General features: G+C 36.4%; 2 protein-coding genes across 2 annotated transcripts in view; both read right to left on the bottom strand.

The window, feature by feature from the left end:
• Positions 1-728, bottom strand: part of LOC133999401 (uncharacterized) — a 36,946-nt gene extending 36,218 nt beyond the window's left edge. Inside the window, exons 1-2 of the mRNA XM_062438619.1 lie at positions 683-728; positions 284-590 (exon numbers count right to left, since the gene is read on the bottom strand). Coding sequence (XP_062294603.1) covers positions 284-590; positions 683-728 — 353 coding nt within the window. The remainder of the gene's footprint in view (positions 1-283; positions 591-682) is intronic.
• Positions 729-8,794: 8,066 nt separating this feature from the next.
• Positions 8,795-14,748, bottom strand: LOC133999392 (immunoglobulin gamma-1 heavy chain-like). The gene is made up of 7 exons (XM_062438617.1): positions 14,700-14,748; positions 14,300-14,605; positions 11,690-11,737; positions 10,408-10,689; positions 9,946-10,233; positions 9,478-9,789; positions 8,795-9,326 (listed from the first exon to the last, which is right to left on the bottom strand). Exons 1-7 carry the CDS (start codon positions 14,746-14,748, stop codon positions 8,977-8,979), a joined length of 1,635 nt encoding a protein of 544 aa, XP_062294601.1. The 3' UTR covers positions 8,795-8,976.
• Between the last annotated feature and the right edge of the window lie 2,903 nt (positions 14,749-17,651).

Here is a 17,651-nt window from a genome sequence, read left to right on the forward strand (position 1 = left end):
ATCAACACAGACTTTGTTATTGAAAACATTTTTGTGATTGTTCTTACTGATAAAATGCTGCTCAGCCTCATAACAAGAGACAATCAGCCGGATGGTGTGTAAATGTCATTTGTTGCTACAGTTTAGAACAAGTTGTAATAGAAACATGATGTGTTGAAATTGTGAGAAACAAAAGTGTGTATTTTATATTTTTGTATTTAGTGGTTTCAACACTTTCTATGGTGTCTCAGTGACATCTGCAGTGGTTTTTGTTCAGCTCTTTGACTTCCTGTTTCATTGTGGCTGTCGAGCACAATAATAAACAGCAGAGTCTTCAGTCTTCAAGCTGTTCATCTGCAGATACACCTGGTCCACATTGTTGTCTCTGGAAATGGTGAAGCGATTCTGGACTGATGTGGAATAAGCTTTAGTGCTTCCACTCGGAGCAGAAATGTAGGCAACCCACTCCAGTGCTTTCCCTTCAGCTTGTCTGATCCAGCCGACATGAGCATTATCATCTGATATTCCTGCATATGTACAGGTCAGTTTGTGGGATTCTCCAGGCTTTTTAACTGCTGGTTCAGATTCTGTCAGAGTCTGACCATCAACACCTGTCAAAAGAAAAAAAGTCACTTGCTGCATATGTTAGTATAATATTGAGGATATTTCTGTGAATGAGCTCAAGATCCGTGAATCTTTTCACCTGTCCAGCAGATAGTTAGAAGCAGCAGTCCTGTCCTATAGTCCATCATGTTAAACTGTGTGTCCACTGTTCTCTGTCATCCTCTCTGCAGTCAGATAAGTAGAGCTGGAAGACATCAAAGTTTTGCATTGACTCCTCCTCACAGGGAAGATAAAACTGGATTGGATTTGGCCATCAGTACAATATAAAGTTAGAGTTGAAACTCTTGCCAAATTAATTCATAATTTAATGCAACGTGAATTTAAAGACTGTGTAAAGTGAATTCAGACATTTTCTTCTAAACACATTAAATAGGTCATGAATGTATTTCTAAAAAAGGTGTAAAAAGCATTTCAACCATTTAGATTTGAATTGTGGAGCTAGACTTCACAAACTGTGTTTCAAGATTTCTGTGTTCAGGATTTAGTGGGCGGGTCTGAAAATCTCAGCCGTGTTACGTAACGGGCATAAACCCACCCCTGCTGCTGCAGGTATGAATACATTCAGCGCACACTAGGCAAGGCAAGGCAGTTTTATTTATATAGCGCATTTCATACACAGTGGCAACTCAATGTGCTTTACATAAAAGAAACATTTAACAGAAAAAATTGAAAAAAACATGGAATTTGAGAAATAAAAATACAACCCAATCATAGTAAACACATACATACCCCCCCCCACCCCCCCCACACACACACACACACACACACACACTAATAATAAAAACAAAGTACAGAAACATAGAAAGAGAGAGAAATAAAATACTATAATAGAGCATTAAAAATAAGATTGCAGCATAAAATAATGATTTGCTTTAAAATCATTAAAAGGACATAGAGTGCAAATGAAAGATTACAATTTAAAGTGCTTTGAAAGAGCTCAATCATAAGCACAGGAGAAAAGAAGTGTTTTTAACCTGGATTTAAAAATATTCACAGTTGGGGCTGATTTCAGTTCTGCCGGTAGTTTGTTCCAGTTGTGTGCAGCATAACAGCTAAAAGCTGCTTCACCATGTTTAGTCTGAACTCTGGGCTCCACTATCTGACCTGAGTCAGTAGATCTCAGAGCTCTACTGGGTTTATATTCTACTAAAATGTCATTCATGTATTCTGGACCTAAACCATTCAGTGATTTGTAGACCAGTAGCATAACTTTAAAATCTATTCTATAGCTGACTGGGAGCCAGTGTAAAGACTTTAGAACTGGAGTAATGTGCTCTGATCTCTTTGTTCTGGTCAAAACTCGAGCTGCAGCGTTCTGAATGAGCTGCAGTTGCACACTACTACTACTACTACCACTACAGTCTACAGTTAGCCAGTTAGCTGAGCAAGCGCTGAGGTAGCCGCCGAGCTTAGCAGCAGAAAGCTCTCAGACGTAGCGTCCATGTTTCTGGTAGAGGTGGTGACTTTGATTGACAGGTGACACTTGGTAGGGGGCGGGGTTTCAGCGAACTCTGCGGGCACGCCCACAGCGTTTGGGAGCAGAGAAAGAGGCTGTTTTTTTACACAACTTTGAAGCCTAATTTCATATATTTGGCAATTTTTTTAATCATTCAAATTTGGCAGGGTGGTTAACAACACGCTTTTCTGTGGTATGTCAAACTCAGAACACATATTTATTCTTACTTTAAAAAGACTTGTTTATTTAGAATTCTCTCCAGCAGTCAATTTGTGGTCAGAATTTTTGATGTTTGTAAATACATTTTTGTTCTAGTTTTTTAAACAGTAATAACATGCATGAAGATTATTCGAAAGAAACAACAGTGCAAGATACAAGCAAAAACACAGCACTCAATTGGAAACCCCACATAATGTAAAGGTGGTGGTTTCACTGTGTGTTGTCTGTGCACTTTTAGGAGCAATATCAGTCTTCTTACTGCCTTCTGTTCTACAGTCTCCTACTGCTCCCTGTAGGTCTTTGTTACAGACACAACACTGAGGGTTTTTGTAAAGCCTTACTACTGCTCCTTACAGTAATAAACAGTGTGTGTATATGTGTCTAGCACAGTAATACACTGCAGAGTCCTCAAACTTCTAGCATAAGTGTTCCTACTGGCATCAGAGAAGCCGACCCCTATCCACTCTGGTCCTTTTCCTGCAGGTTGTCTGATACACTTCATACCACAGCATGTAAATGAGAATCTGCAGGAGAGAATGAGAGTCTCCACAGACTTGGTATTAGTGACTGAACATCAGTATATTTATCAGTATCAGTTTTTATCCTTCCATATTGGATAAGATATCACATCTGGAAACACTATTGTTATTATTATTAAGAAAGAAAGAAATAGTACGTTCAGTTGGTATGATTGAAGCATCTTTTAAATAATACTTAAGGCATATATATACATATATTTTTTTTTTGTTATTCTTTGTCTCCTGCTTGGATCCCTGTTAAACTTGTATTTATTAGTTATTGACAACAGGTTTGTGTATGACATGTAATCATTTATACATTACTTAAAATAGATTGATAACATTTTTTTTTTTTAATCAGTCACTTGGTCATATACATTGTTACGGACCCCCTAACATACAAACTCACAGAGAGGGCGTAACATATTTAAAAGGACGCTCAGACACAAAGTTCGAAATTAAACAAAAGTTTATTCAAATCAAACAGTAGAACTCAAACAAAGTGTCAACAAAAAGAGGATGGAGATCCCAGCTGAAATAAACAAAAGAAGGGTAAATCACTGGGCCAGCCACGTAGTGTGACCTCGCACCCGGCTATTCCCTCTAAACTATCAAAAAGGAAAAGAAAAGTAATATAATCCTAAAGGAACCACAGAACACAATCGCTTTTTCATGAATAATTGGTTTAATGAAAATGTACAACCGATTTATGATCATGACCAAATGAATGAGGTTAAACTCCTTCCAACAGCACCCACTACAGGTTTTTGGTTTGTGTTAATCACTCTTTCCAAATCAGCAGAAGAAAAAATGGAAATGAGTCTTAATGAGTTCAAACCTACAAGTAAATAACACAGGCTGCTCCAGTTGAACTATCTCACAGTCAAATGCAAAACACTTCTGTCAAGCATCATCGGTCAAGCAGCTACGATGACTAATGGCGCTTTTCCACTACACAGTTTCAGCACGACTCGCCTCGCCTCGACTCGCCTCGGCTCGCCTCGACTCAGCACTGTTCCTTTTCCATTACAAAAAAGTACCTACTCAACGTTGGCGGGGTCGTCATAGCACGGCTCCACGAAACTGCCGTGACTTCGTTTTATACGCGACACAAAACACATACACAATGGAGGACATTGAGGCAGTGGTGTACTTGCTGCTGTATGTGGCTTTTTGTCTCACACAAAGCAAGAAAATTGAGCCGTATGGCTGTAACTATGGTTGTAACGCTGCTGCCGGTATTTAAAAATGCCGGGTTTGATTCTTGTGTGGGACGGCTCATGACGCTTCCAGCGACAACTACCAATCAGCGGCCAGCAGTGTGTCGACGTCACATTTTAGTACCGGCTTGGCTCGCTTGGAACCTCACCAGAGCAGGTACTAAAAAAGGACCAGGTACCAGGTACTTTCCCTAGTGGAAACGCAAAAAGAACCGAGGCGAGTCGGGGCGAGTCGTGCTGGAACGGTCTAGTGGAAAAGCGCCATAACACTCCCCAGACATAAACTAGAGGAACTCATTACAGTCATTAACTAATCAAACTCATCACAAGGAAACACTCATCATACATAATCTATTGGCACTTTTCCACTACACAGTTTCAGCACGACTCGCCTCGCCTCGCCTCGGCTCGCCTCGGCTCGGCACGGTTGCTTTTCCATTACAAAAAAGTACCTACTCAACGTGGGCGGGGTCGTCATAGCACGGCTCCACGAAACTGCCGTGACTTCGTTTTATACGCGACATAAAACACATAAACAATGGAGGACATTGAGGCAGTGGTGTACTTGCTGCTGTATGTGGCTTTTTGTCTCACACAAAGCAAGAAAATTGAGCCGTATGGCTGTAACTATTATGGTTGTAACGCTGCTGCCGGTATTTAAAAATGCCGGGTTTGATTCTTGTGTGGGACGGCTCATGACTCTTCCAGCGACAACTACCAATCAGCGGCCAGCAGTGTGTCGACGTCACATTTTAGTACCGGCTTGGCTCGCTTGGAACCTCACCAGAGCAGGTACTAAAAAAGGACCAGGTACCAGGTACTTTACCTAGTGGAAACGCAAAAAGAACCTAGGCGAGTCGAGGCGAGTCGTGCTGGAACGGTGTAGTGGAAAAGCGCCATAACACACCAAAAAGGCTCCATGATCCGTCTGTCACCTATAAAAGCCACAGCTGTGTCCCAAATCACTTATTCAGTGATGTCTGTTCATAACTATGGACATTTTTTCCATTATACACAGTTTTGAGTTTTGTTCTAATAACAAGGTGGAAAATAAATACTGTATAAGAGTGATTGTGTACACAACTTGAACAACTTCAACAAGACAAATCAACACAGCTACTGTTACTGCTGATTTTAGTCTGTAACTGTATGTCTTATAAAATAATGTGGTTGAAATGGTTTGATATGCGAATACAATGTTTATATTGTTTTTATTTTTTTATTTTAACTTTCTGAAGATGAGTGTCAGTCTGCATACATTTCATGCCTGGATTTATACTGACAGTTTCTACAGAGTTTCACAGCTGCTTGTGTGCTCCCAGAGGTGCAGAGAGAGGGGAAGTGACTCTGTAAAGATGATATGTTTAGAAATGTCAGAAAACAAAGAAACCCTGTGAAATAAACCGTTAACAGAAGTTTATAATCTGTTAAAATGGTTTCATAAGTTTGTTGGCCTTTGCACATCATATAGTCCATTTGAATTGTTCAATTGAACCTTGGCAGTTTATGATCTCACTTTCAGCATGACAGTTGTCATCTCTGTCTGTTACATACTGGATCCCTTTCATCTTGTTTCTTCTGAATCTGAAAAAGAAAACCATTAAACAAAACACTGTGTTAAAGCTTCATGGCTTCATATCCTTTTATACATGCATATTGTTGATAATCCTTCGACAGATGGCAGATTCCTATATTGCATAATTCATAATTTAGTAATATATGTATAATTGTACAGTAATTTGACTAGTGTGTCAATGATGTATAAAGTACAACAATGTAATACCCATGGGATTTCATTCTGTAACTTGTCAGCTCTTTTCATTAAACAACCTTGTATTAGTTACACAAAATGTTTATATGGAATTATAACTTTTCAATTGTTGCTTCTTACACAACTAGTTGCATTTTACAACACCCATGCCTTTCTCCTTGTCTTTGTCTGGTAATATATATTAGTCATGTCATGAATTAAATATTGAATTCCTGACAGTATGTTACTTTCTAGTTCAAAGTTAAGAGTGAAGAAGAAAACAGTACGAAAGGGTTCATCATTTTTACTCTGGCAAACAATTAACCTTTAAAATTGATGTAATACAATGAAAACACTCAAGTTAAGATCAGACAGTAAATGTTCTCATATGTCAAAAACACATTTTTGCAAAGTCACTATGATATGCTGTATATACTGTATGTACAGCTTTATCTTTATTCAGTTTGCTAAAGTGCAGCCACACTTAAACCTACACCGTACAGCAACAAAAACAACAACATACAGAAATAGACTTATATTGTATCTGATGTTTCAGCTTATCTTTCATGTTCTACACTGCAAGTTCTATTTTTACTACTATATTGTTTGATGAGCTTTGATGAAAGAATTTCTGTATTAAATATATCTGTGAATTATAATTAATGCTGCTTCATCATTGTGTCTGAGAATATACCCAACACATCCAAACACTCAATACATTTATGGAAAATGCTTACAACCAGGCTTTTATTAACTTGCCTGCTGAGAGTCTATGTGTCTGTTGTATGTATGAGCCACTTCACGCCTGGATTCATACTGATATGCAAATACATTCAGTGAAAAATGTGTCTTTTGCTTTAAAGAAGTGTATTTCTAGTACTGACAGTTTCCACAAAGTTTCACAACTGCAGGTGTGGTCCCAGAGGTGCAGAGAGAGGAGAAGTGACTCTCTAAATATAATATAATTAGAAACACCAGGAAACAGAAAAACCTTCTTAGTTTCACTGATAACTGAAGTTTACAGTCTGTTGATTTTATGTGATGCTATTTTAAATGTTCTCAGAGACAATCCTACACACACTCTGTGAAATATTTATGCAGCTGTCCAAATCAATTGCAAATCAATCAATATCTCAATTGCAAGTATCATATTTATTGAATCACTGATGAAAGAAAAATACAATAAACAAAATGATCAAACATAGAATCACAAACATGAAGAGCAAAGATGTATAGTCAAAACTACAAAATACTGTAATACAAGTTGTTATTTACATATCAATGAAAAGTTAATACTGCACTTCTATGATCTATATTTATATAACAACAACAACAACAACAACAATATCCAATGCAGGAAAAAAGTCTTCATATGAATACTTTGTAATGGTCTTATTCTTATTAGCAAGACAACATCACAGTGTTTTTCAAATGTTACAGAGAAATCCATTTTCTGTGACATTACAAGTTTTCCATTAATTATGCACACAATTTTAAAACTACATTGAAAAAAAACTAAAACAATTAAGACCTGTAGATGTATATGCTGTGCATCCATCTCATCCTTTACTGTCTCTTCATCTGGAAAAAAAACAAACAAACATTAAACAATTAAAAAAGAAACACTCAAACTGGAGATTCCTCCAGTTGGAAGACTGACAAGCAAATGATCTGTGTATCATCAGCAGTAATCTCTGATCAGTATTAATACATAATATATTAAAGTATTATTTTTTTTAGACACTAAAACATGGTAACTTCTTGTGATTGGCTGTTTGTTGTTAATCTAGTATACTGTCACACACAGCTCAGTGTGTTTTCTGTGGGTGGAGATGTTCCCTGACTAGTCGTGTCAAAACACTTTATTCAAAGCAGAGCCGGTGTACTGAAAGCGATGCATGTGCAATTTTGTCCATAAAAACCAACACAATAAGTGTGTAATATCACATTTTTAGATTGATTTTGGTGCCAATTAACTGTTCAGTATTGTTGAAGGAAACCAATGAGCCAAACTCCTTGAATGTCAGTTTAGTCCATTAAAAGGTTACTTCACTGGCTTCATACTGCATCAGATATCTTCTGGTCAAAAGGCCCTGACACTTTACACTGTTTGAGGACCTCACACTTGCACAATTAGTGTTAAGTTTGAAATCACTTTTGACAGCTGACAGACTATGACTTTTCATTGATGTTGATACTTCCTGTTTGTCTCATTTATTGTATGAAGCAAAAGGGATTAATTTCTTTCAGTCTTCTTTTCATGATCTTCATAGCAGACAAACTTGCTACAGAAAACCTCTGCCAACACAAGGAGACCAAACACCTCTTCCTTTTATATTTGATTGTACTATTAACATTATTTTATTGTCTGATTATATCTTAATAATATGCTACACAGTCATTAGACTTGAGTAAAACTGAAAAGCCTTCATGTTTACCTTGACCAGACTGAATATGATGTTATAGAGAAGAGTGAATATGAAGAGGAATATGAAGGAGGAGGTTGTGGACCACAAGCTGCTGAACTCGTCCTCTTCAGGGGAAGCATCTGTGCAACTCAGATACTCAGATGTAATACTCTGTATTGGGTTTGGAGGACCATCTAAGAAGAGGGATGTATAAATTGTTAAATGACAGGAACAAGTGTGTGTATGTGTGTGTATGTATGTGTGTGTGTGTGTGTGTGTGTGTGTGTGTGTGTGTGTGCGTGTGTGTGTGTGTGTGTGTGTGTGTGTGTGTGTGCGCGTGCGCGTGCGCGTGTGTGTGTGTGTGTGTGTGTGTGTGTGTGTGTGTGTGTGTGTGTGTGTGTGTGGTTTTAATTAAAATACCAGATATTGTCTCTCTTATTGCTAATAAATTCAAATACTATCTGTTATTTTATCATGTTAGTGTGGATGTTTGAACATTGAAAGAGTATTGTTTTACTTTGAGGCTTCACTGAAAACTACTCATACAAAATGACCCTATAACATAACTTTTCCTTTTGTTTTAAAATATTGAAGTCATTCATGAACATGTGACAAAAATGTCTCTATGCAACATTTATTTGAAACAATCAGCACACTTCTCAAGCAGTTTGACAATATGACAAAGACAGACTGAAACACAACAGGATGACAAACAAAACTAAACAGACATGTTTACTGTCAAAATACATTCAGAGACAGAGCGACACATTAGCACAAAATATCACATTTAAAGGTGAATCTACTATTTGTCACATTCAATGGAGTTACCCAAAGCTTTAGACACTCCTCGTGATTTCATGGAGTCGTTCCTGCCAGCAGGCCAGACGTTGCAGGTGAAAACAGAACCCTTCTGGTTCCACTTTTCCTTAGTGATGGTGTAAATACTTGTAACAGAATAGCCATTGTTGGTCTTCTGAGGTGGGGAGGTGATGCCGTCTTTGTAGTTACCAGTTCTTTGTCCTGCATCTTCTGACCAGGCAATGTAATAATCCTGCAGCTCACGACTGGAAACCAGACACACCAGACTGACATCTGAGTTTCCTTTGATGTCCTCCTCTGAGAGAACGTGGACCATCACTGTTGGATTCACACCTGAAAGAGACATTTAGTTAAACAGGGAGGATTATATTGAAGCTTTATGTTTACTATATTACATTATGACACATCTGTGTGTGAGTTGGTTGCAGACCTTGACTCACAGATTACTGTTCTATCAGTCAGTCTTAATCATTTAGTTACGTACCTCCTTTGTGGACAGTCAGATCTTGAATAACTGGTGTCATGTAATCTCTGTTAGCAGAACAGCGCACGTTGTTAACTTTCTGCCATTCACTGAAATCACGAGTCAGCGTGCTGGTTTTGCTGTGCTGACTGCCTGCAGACTTTGTCTGTCCAGTAATGGAACTGGTCACATTTACTCCATTAATCTGCCAAGTGATCGTAGTTTCAGATACAATGGTCTTGTCTTGTCCAGTGATGATACACTCCAACTCTGTTTGGTTGTTGTTGAAAATCTTTTTGGGATTTGGAGGGTTCAGTGTCATTGTGACAGGAGCTACATGAGGGACAGGAACAGGAAAAAAGGGTCAGTACAATTTTTTACATCTGAAACATCACAATTACAGTAGAATGACATTTAAGTCATGTTTAATTATATGCTTCTAGTTTTGTACTAACATTTTATTTAATGCTAAGATTAACAGCACAGTACCTTTTGAAGCCTTCTGCTTATATGTTTTTCCTTGGTGAGCCACCTCACAGGTGTAAACAGCTTCCTTTTCCCAATCTGCGTTCTTGACCTTCAGGACGCTGACAGCTGAATATACATTTCCAATTTTTTTGGGGACCCAATCAGTGAAGTCGGATACATCGTTTTCATTCTTTTTCCATTTGACTGACAATTTTTCTGGAGAAAACTCCTCAATCGTACACACCAGGGCCTGAGTGTCTCCACTTGGCATCGATAGCAAAGTCACCGTTGGAGGAGATGGGGATTCATCTGAGCAGGTGGAGGAAAGAGCAGAGACATAATATAATTTCATAATATAATAATATTTCATTTTATATTTAATATTTGACATAACTTTCTGATGACAGTGTTTTTACCTGTAAATAAAAAATGAAGACATGTGGATATAGAAATTTCAAGTATATCAAATGAAAAATCACATACATTTCACTTGCACAGACTTGGGGCCTCCAGGATGAGTGATGGAACAATTATAAGAAAACGTCTCCGCATCAGATCTCGATACTTGGACCACACTGACTCCTTTATATGGGCTGTTCTGACCTAAAATATATTGTACAGAGGCCGGTGTGTTCGTGCCACCAGTCCACTGGAACTGAAGACTCTTTGGGAAGAAGTCCTGTGCAAGGCAGCCAAGAGTAACTTTATCGTTATTCTCAGAGGCACATTGAACCAAAGGGAACAGAGTTGGTGATACAGTTGTTCCTGTGAAAGAAGAGTTTTGAAATATTTAAGTTTAAAAGTTTCAGATGTATAAATACATGAATGTATAAACTTAAAAATAAAGAGATGATCAACCGCTCTTCTAAAAGCTGACTAAAGAAAATAATCTTAATATTAAATGTTACATTTTCAAACCTAACAACTCCTCAACCATTTGGTTTGCACACAAATGAAGAAAAACAACAAATAAACAAAAAAATCAACATAGAGATAATAGAAGGTAAAAAGCGAACAAAGAGTGTTTTGATAAAATGTGTCTTCTTTGATCATATAAACCTCCCCAAACTGCACTGTTCTGTGAAATTAGGACATTTAAAAAATGTATTGATTTAGAATAAAGTTTTGATGTGCTCACTTATCATCTTATGTGTGAATATTTTGTGCTTCTTCAATCTAAAACTGTAAAATGTTGAAAGCTTGTTGGCAAGAACTATAAATCGGGTCATGATATAAAATTACACACATTATTTTCTCATTTAAAAGTTGATCGTCTGTGTGCCATCTAATTAAAAGAAAAAAGTAAGTATATTTAAATTATTTGTAGTTTGGCCAATATTCAGTTGATGAAGTGAAACGCTGTGTCACATGTACAGTATTTAACTAAATGTAAAATAAATAAATATACCACACAGCCACATTTCAGATATAGTTACATTTCACACTGTTGATAAGTTGTAGGTATTAGTTATATACTTTGTATGTAATTAATAAAATAATAATAACAGGTTTAATATAGAATGATATTGTGCATATAAATGTTCATTTGCAATCGAGCAGCAATACATAAGCGATAATGACAAAGAAAAACTTTTTCAAATGCTTTCTAAGAAACAGCTGCATTCAAAACATCTTGCCTGCTCAGTTTTCTACTTTGTCCAACATCAGTATGAAACAAAACAAGACCACGAGTTCATCTTCAAAATCATATTTAAAAAAGAAAATTAAACTTGTGACTAAAAATATTATGTTAAAAGTGGCTTACCTGAAGTTACTGTGACATCAGTCCCACGACCCCAGTAGTCAAAAGCATCACAGTGCTGATTCTCCATTCACTGCCTGTACAAAAACCTGAAGCATCAGATAAAACACTTCAAAACTTTGATGAATGTATAAAACACATAAGTTTAGTCTATTTTCAGTCAGCTGTATGATACACTGGTTATCATCCTGTGAGATTCTATGTTATGTTCATTTTTAATCTGTTTTTTAGGTCAAGATTTGATGGAAGGCAATAGTAACATCTGACTAACGTAACTTTCAGTTGCTAATTAATTACATTTTAACCACCAATTTGCTCATTTAAAATGTTAAAGGCAGTAATTACCTCATATTCTAATGAGAAATATTTTATCCTGTTCCTCTTATTTATCCCAAGCATAGATAAGTGTGAGATAGTTGCTCTGAGGTTTTTGTATGGATGTATATCACAGTGCCCCCCAGCCATCACAGTGATAAACCCTCGTACAAAAACCACACACTGTTTGCTGAACTAGAGAGGAAACAGACTAACTGTATATTGTCAGCTGTGAGTGAAAAAAACAAAACAAAACTTCAACAATTACTAAAACGAAATTTAAGCTTGATTTTACATTTTTCATTGTATTTTATACATATTCTACATTTTTTTCAAATGTACATCTATATACATCAATAACACTTTTACATATTTTGTAAATGTTTAAAATCTGTAAAAAAAAAAAAAAATAGAAATTGGTTCAAAGTAACAAAAAAAATAATTATTATTTTACTGATCCATCATCCTTTAATATTATTAGTTATCGTCTTTTATCCAAAATTGTAGCTTCAAATCTGAAAAACTATGTTGGTTTAAAAAATAATCTTTTAAATTTCAAACATATTTTATATGTATTTAATGATATTTACAATAAACTATATATTTTATCATTCTAAGACTGATGAATTAAAACTGAATAAACTGAAACAATTACAGTGAATTTGATTAGCTGGTTGATTTTATCTTTTTGAAGCCATGAGTGGTCAAGACAGAATTTGTGATTGAAAACATTTTTGTGATTGTTCTTACTGATAAAATGCTGCTCAGCCTCATAACAAGAGACAATCAGCCGGATGGTGTGTAAACGTCATTTGTTGCTACAGTTTAGAAAAAGTTGTGATAGAAACATGATGTGTTGAAATTGTGAGAAACAAAAGTGTGTATTGTATATTTTTGTATTTAGTGGTTTCAACACTTTCTATGGTGTCTCAGTGACATCTGCAGTGGTTTTTGTTCAGCTCTTTGACTTCCTGTTTCATTGTGGCTGTCGAGCACAATAATAAACAGCAGAGTCTTCAGTCTTCAAGCTGTTCATCTGCAGATACACCTGGTCCACATTGTTGTCTCTGGAAATGGTGAAGCGATTCTGGACTGATGTGGAATAAGCTTTAGTGCTTCCACTCGGAGCAGAAATGTAGGCAACCCACTCCAGTGCTTTCCCTTCAGCTTGTCTGATCCAGCTGATAGCAGCATCATTATCTGATATTCCTGCATATATACAGGTCAGTTTGTGGGATTCTCCAGGCTGCTTTACCACAGGTCCAGACTGAGTCAGAGTCTGACTGCAAACATCTGGAGAGAAAAGCAGTGTGATCAAAACAGAGCCAAACAACATCTTAAAATGGAAAGAAAAAGACGTGTGAAGAAATGATAAATTCACCAGAAATGACTGATAGTATCAGTAAAGTTAAACATGTTGTTGAAGTCATGGTGAAAGTCTGTTCTATGTCTGGTTGGTGGTTTGTCTTCAGTTTGCAGTGACATAAAAAAGATGGAAGAGATCAAGATTTGCATTGACTCCTCCTCACAGTGATTAAAAATAAAAAATATTCTGCCAAATATTTGCTTATTATTGCATATGTGTTGACTGTGTGAAGAAACCACCAGACACTCAGAGAAAACCCAGATCCTCACAGTGGATTAAAACTTTGAACCCTCATCCTGTGAGGTGAGAGAACTACATTAACCATTGTGCCATCCCATGTATCAGGATGAAAATATTAACAATAAGTGTGCTCAATTAAAACATTTTTTTCAGCACTATCATTACTTCAATGCAAGACTACTGTGATAGACAGTTCTTGTCTGCCCTCTACAGTATAAAAGGAGGGACTGTAAGTTGTCTCTATTTCAACATAGAACTCACTTGTGAATCCTGAGAAATGTTGTTGTAATCAAATCTCAGTCAACTACGATGAGCAGATTTTCCTGCCGTTCAAATTGTGCATGCTGGGATACACTCTGCACTCACTGCACTGACATGACATGAACAGAGAGAAGAAGATGAAGAAAAAGGATTCATGGATGATGACTGTTGATGACGTGATGATGGTTTAGATATATCTGAGTTGTGACCTTTTCTTTAAGTGAGCGAGTGAGAGCACATGTCAACATGTGTGGTCTTTTTTTTCTTTATTAAGTACTGTTGTGTGCACACAACCTTAATGATTTTTATATTTTGGCTTTCACAGTTTCAATGAATCTGCACTTTGTCAAGTTCTGCTTCTGCAGTTGCGGCCTATCAGGATGAGTACTGTAGTATTTTGTACAGCTGTTCAACCAACTCCAGTCACTGTGAGTCTCGAGCACAATAATAAACAGCAGAATCTTCAGTCTTCAGACTGTTCATCTGCAGATACAGCTGCTGTCTGCTGTTGTCTCTGGAGATGGTGAACCGGCCTTCAACTGACTGAGAGTAGTATTTGCCACTACTGTCAGTGTACATATAAGCAATCCACTCCAGTCCTTTTCCAGGTGCCTGTCTAACCCAATGCATACCATAGTCACTAAATGTGAATCCAGAGGTTGTACAGGTCAGTTTGTGGGATTCTCCAGGTTTTTTAACCGCTGGTTCAGATTCTGTCAGAGTCTGACCATCAACACCTGTTAAGACAAAAAAGAAAACTGTTATACTGTTGCTACACGTTTTTAACGTTTTTGAAGACGAATTGAACTCAAGATCTGGTAATATGTTCACCTGTCCAGCAGATAGTTAGAAGCAGCAGTCCTGTCCTATAGTCCACCATGTTAAACTGTGTGTCCACTGTTCTCTGTCATCCTCTCTGCAGTCAGATAAATAGAGCTGGAAGACATCAAAGTTTTGCATTGACTCCTCCTCACAGGGAGGAAACAACTAAATTAAACTTTTGAAAATTTGCTATAGTACTTTTACAGTTTATATAATTGGTAATAGTCGATTTTTAATAAAAATGTAGGTTTTGAACAAATGTTGTATTATTTTGTTTTCTCACGAAATTCAGGTCAGGGGGGGAAATAAAACCCCAGTAGGAATATAAGTGAAGAAAAATGATGACAATTTGTGAAAAAAAAATATAACCTCTCAGCACATGGATATCAGTTTTGCATTGACTCCTCCTCACATCAACTGGACTGGATTTGGATCTCAGTAATTTGGTGAGACTGGGAAGTTAATGTTCAGGCATCAGTCCTGAAAATGAGTCAATTTAACGTTTGTCTGACATGTTTTAGTTTAATATGTGTAAAATGTAAATCAGTATTAATAACACAACCACACTTCTTTTGATGAATGTAAAAATGTTCATCTTAGTTCAGATACGAGACACTATGAATCGTTTATTCAAATGAGTAAATACAAAAGTATGTCTTAATATTATATTACTAATATACTTACTTAATATACTTAATATAGTATTACTGTTTGTGAGCATAATATGCAGCAGATGAGAGTGTACAATAACATAATGAATATTCTCTTATTTTAATCACCAATATGCTTTTTGGAAATTGCTTTATTGCCATCACATCAAAACATTCACTAATGATTTGAATATATTTTGGACTGAGGACATCTCACCTGTCTGATCCATGAAGCTCACTGATCAAATGTTTTTCAGCTTGTTTCCCTTTTAAAGTCATTTTATATAATGTGTACTTTTTACTTGTGAATGTGACATTAGTAACTCTATCACTGTAAGTGATGTAAGATGTTTTGCTTTTGTAACTATTCAGCTGATAAGAAACCAAGATGTCATTATTACTTGTTGTCTGTGAAGGTTTTTGTGCAGCTGCTTTACTGTCTTCAGTCACTGTGCTTTATCGAGCACAGAAGTAAACAGCAGAATCTTCTTCTGTCAGACTCTTGATCTCGAGGTACTGATTGCTGCTGGACCCAGTTTCAGTCATGATGAATCGACTTTGAAAGGAGCTGGCGTAGCTAGCAGAGTTTGAACCTGTATCCATCCTCCCAATCCACTCCAGAGCTTTGCCTGGCCTCTGTCTTATCCAGTGAATATTGTAGCTTGTCGGGCTATAACCAGATATGATACATGACATCTTCACTGTCTCTCCAGGTCTTTTCACCTCAGGGGGAGACTGCTCCAGTTTGATCTCACTCCAAACGCCTGTAAGCAAAGACATGATGATCATCATCCATTGAAATTGGAAAAAATCACAGGTCAGAAGTCTCTGTGAAGTTTCTGTGTGTTGAAGGATAAATTATTCTCTTACCATGAATACAAAGCATTGAGAATAAACTCCAGAAAATCATATTTTCCATTCTGTAAAAAAATATAGTTTAGTGATTTTTTATCTGAAAGTTTGCAAGGTTTAGAATCTGTCCCAGTTGTTCTGTCACAAATGACTTGAGAATTCCTGGTGGTGTTTATAAGGGATGAAAAGTTTGCATAGACCTCCCTCTACAGGTTTAAAAAGGAAATGCGTAAGCATCACAGCTCTGCTTTACATCATAAGAACAACATATCAAAACATACGGTAAAATAATAATAGAAACAATTTAAATTATTCTTGACTTCTTGGAGCAGTGAGAATATTGAAAGAAAAAACAAACAAACAACATTTCAGGCAGATAAGCTTCTGTCCTCGCACTTTAGAGGCTATATCTTACAAATTGTCCTCCGTTAATCCTTCGACCTTTCTGTGCATTTACATATTTCAATTGTTATTATTTCTTATGCTCTATATTTTTTATTTTATTTTTCCTTTTATTCCAATTTGCATTATTTATTCCACATTATCAGCTGTATCAGTTTATCAAAGTTTTGCATTGACTCCTCCTCACAGGGAGGAAACAACTAGATTAAACTTTTGAAAATGTATAATACTACTTTTACAGTTTCTATAATTTGTAATAATTGATTTTTAATATAAATTTTCCTCTTGAACAAATCTTGTTTTGTTTTGTTTTCCTCACAAAGTGCTCATAACATTAAGGATGTCAGCTGGAAATAAAACCCAAGTAGGAATCTAAGTTATGAAAACTGATGATAATATGTGAAGAACAATGTAACCCCTCAGTACATTGATGTTATTAATACCAAACTTATTTAGTAAAAAACAATAAAAATGTCCAATGTGAAATATACACTTTGTTATGTTGTGTAAAACTAAAGTCAGTGAAAACTACAGTAAACTGTTTATTTATTTCTTCAATTTGCTGCAATTTATTCACCTGGACATGAAAAAGCTAATTATAATTTAAGACATCTCCAGTTGCATAGTTACAAAGACAAGGTTAGTCAATTGTGTATTTGTATTATTATTAAAGATGTTTTCAATTAAGCATTTGTAGCCGACACAGCATCATACGGTTCAGAACATCATCTGGTCAGAGTCACCTTTGACCCTGGGATGAGTCAATTGGGTCAGGTTTGATAAAGAGACTGATATGGTCTCTCTCTCTTGAACAAACAAAGATCCATTAACATTCCATGGAGCAACCAAAAGTGACAAGAACAACATAAAAGTAACTTTCTCCTCTGTGTCTCACACAGAGCATGAAAGTGAGAAAATTAGTGTTAAAAGACTTAAACAAGAATGTCTTATTACTTAGTATGGTTTAAACAATACCAATTACTTATATCAGTACCAATTACCTAAAGAAACCTCCATTGTAACAGTTATTAGAGCGATCACAGATAAATGGGTATTT

This window comes from Scomber scombrus, chromosome 18 (assembly GCF_963691925.1).
Source record: "Scomber scombrus chromosome 18, fScoSco1.1, whole genome shotgun sequence".
Classification (NCBI taxonomy): domain Eukaryota; kingdom Metazoa; phylum Chordata; class Actinopteri; order Scombriformes; family Scombridae; genus Scomber; species Scomber scombrus.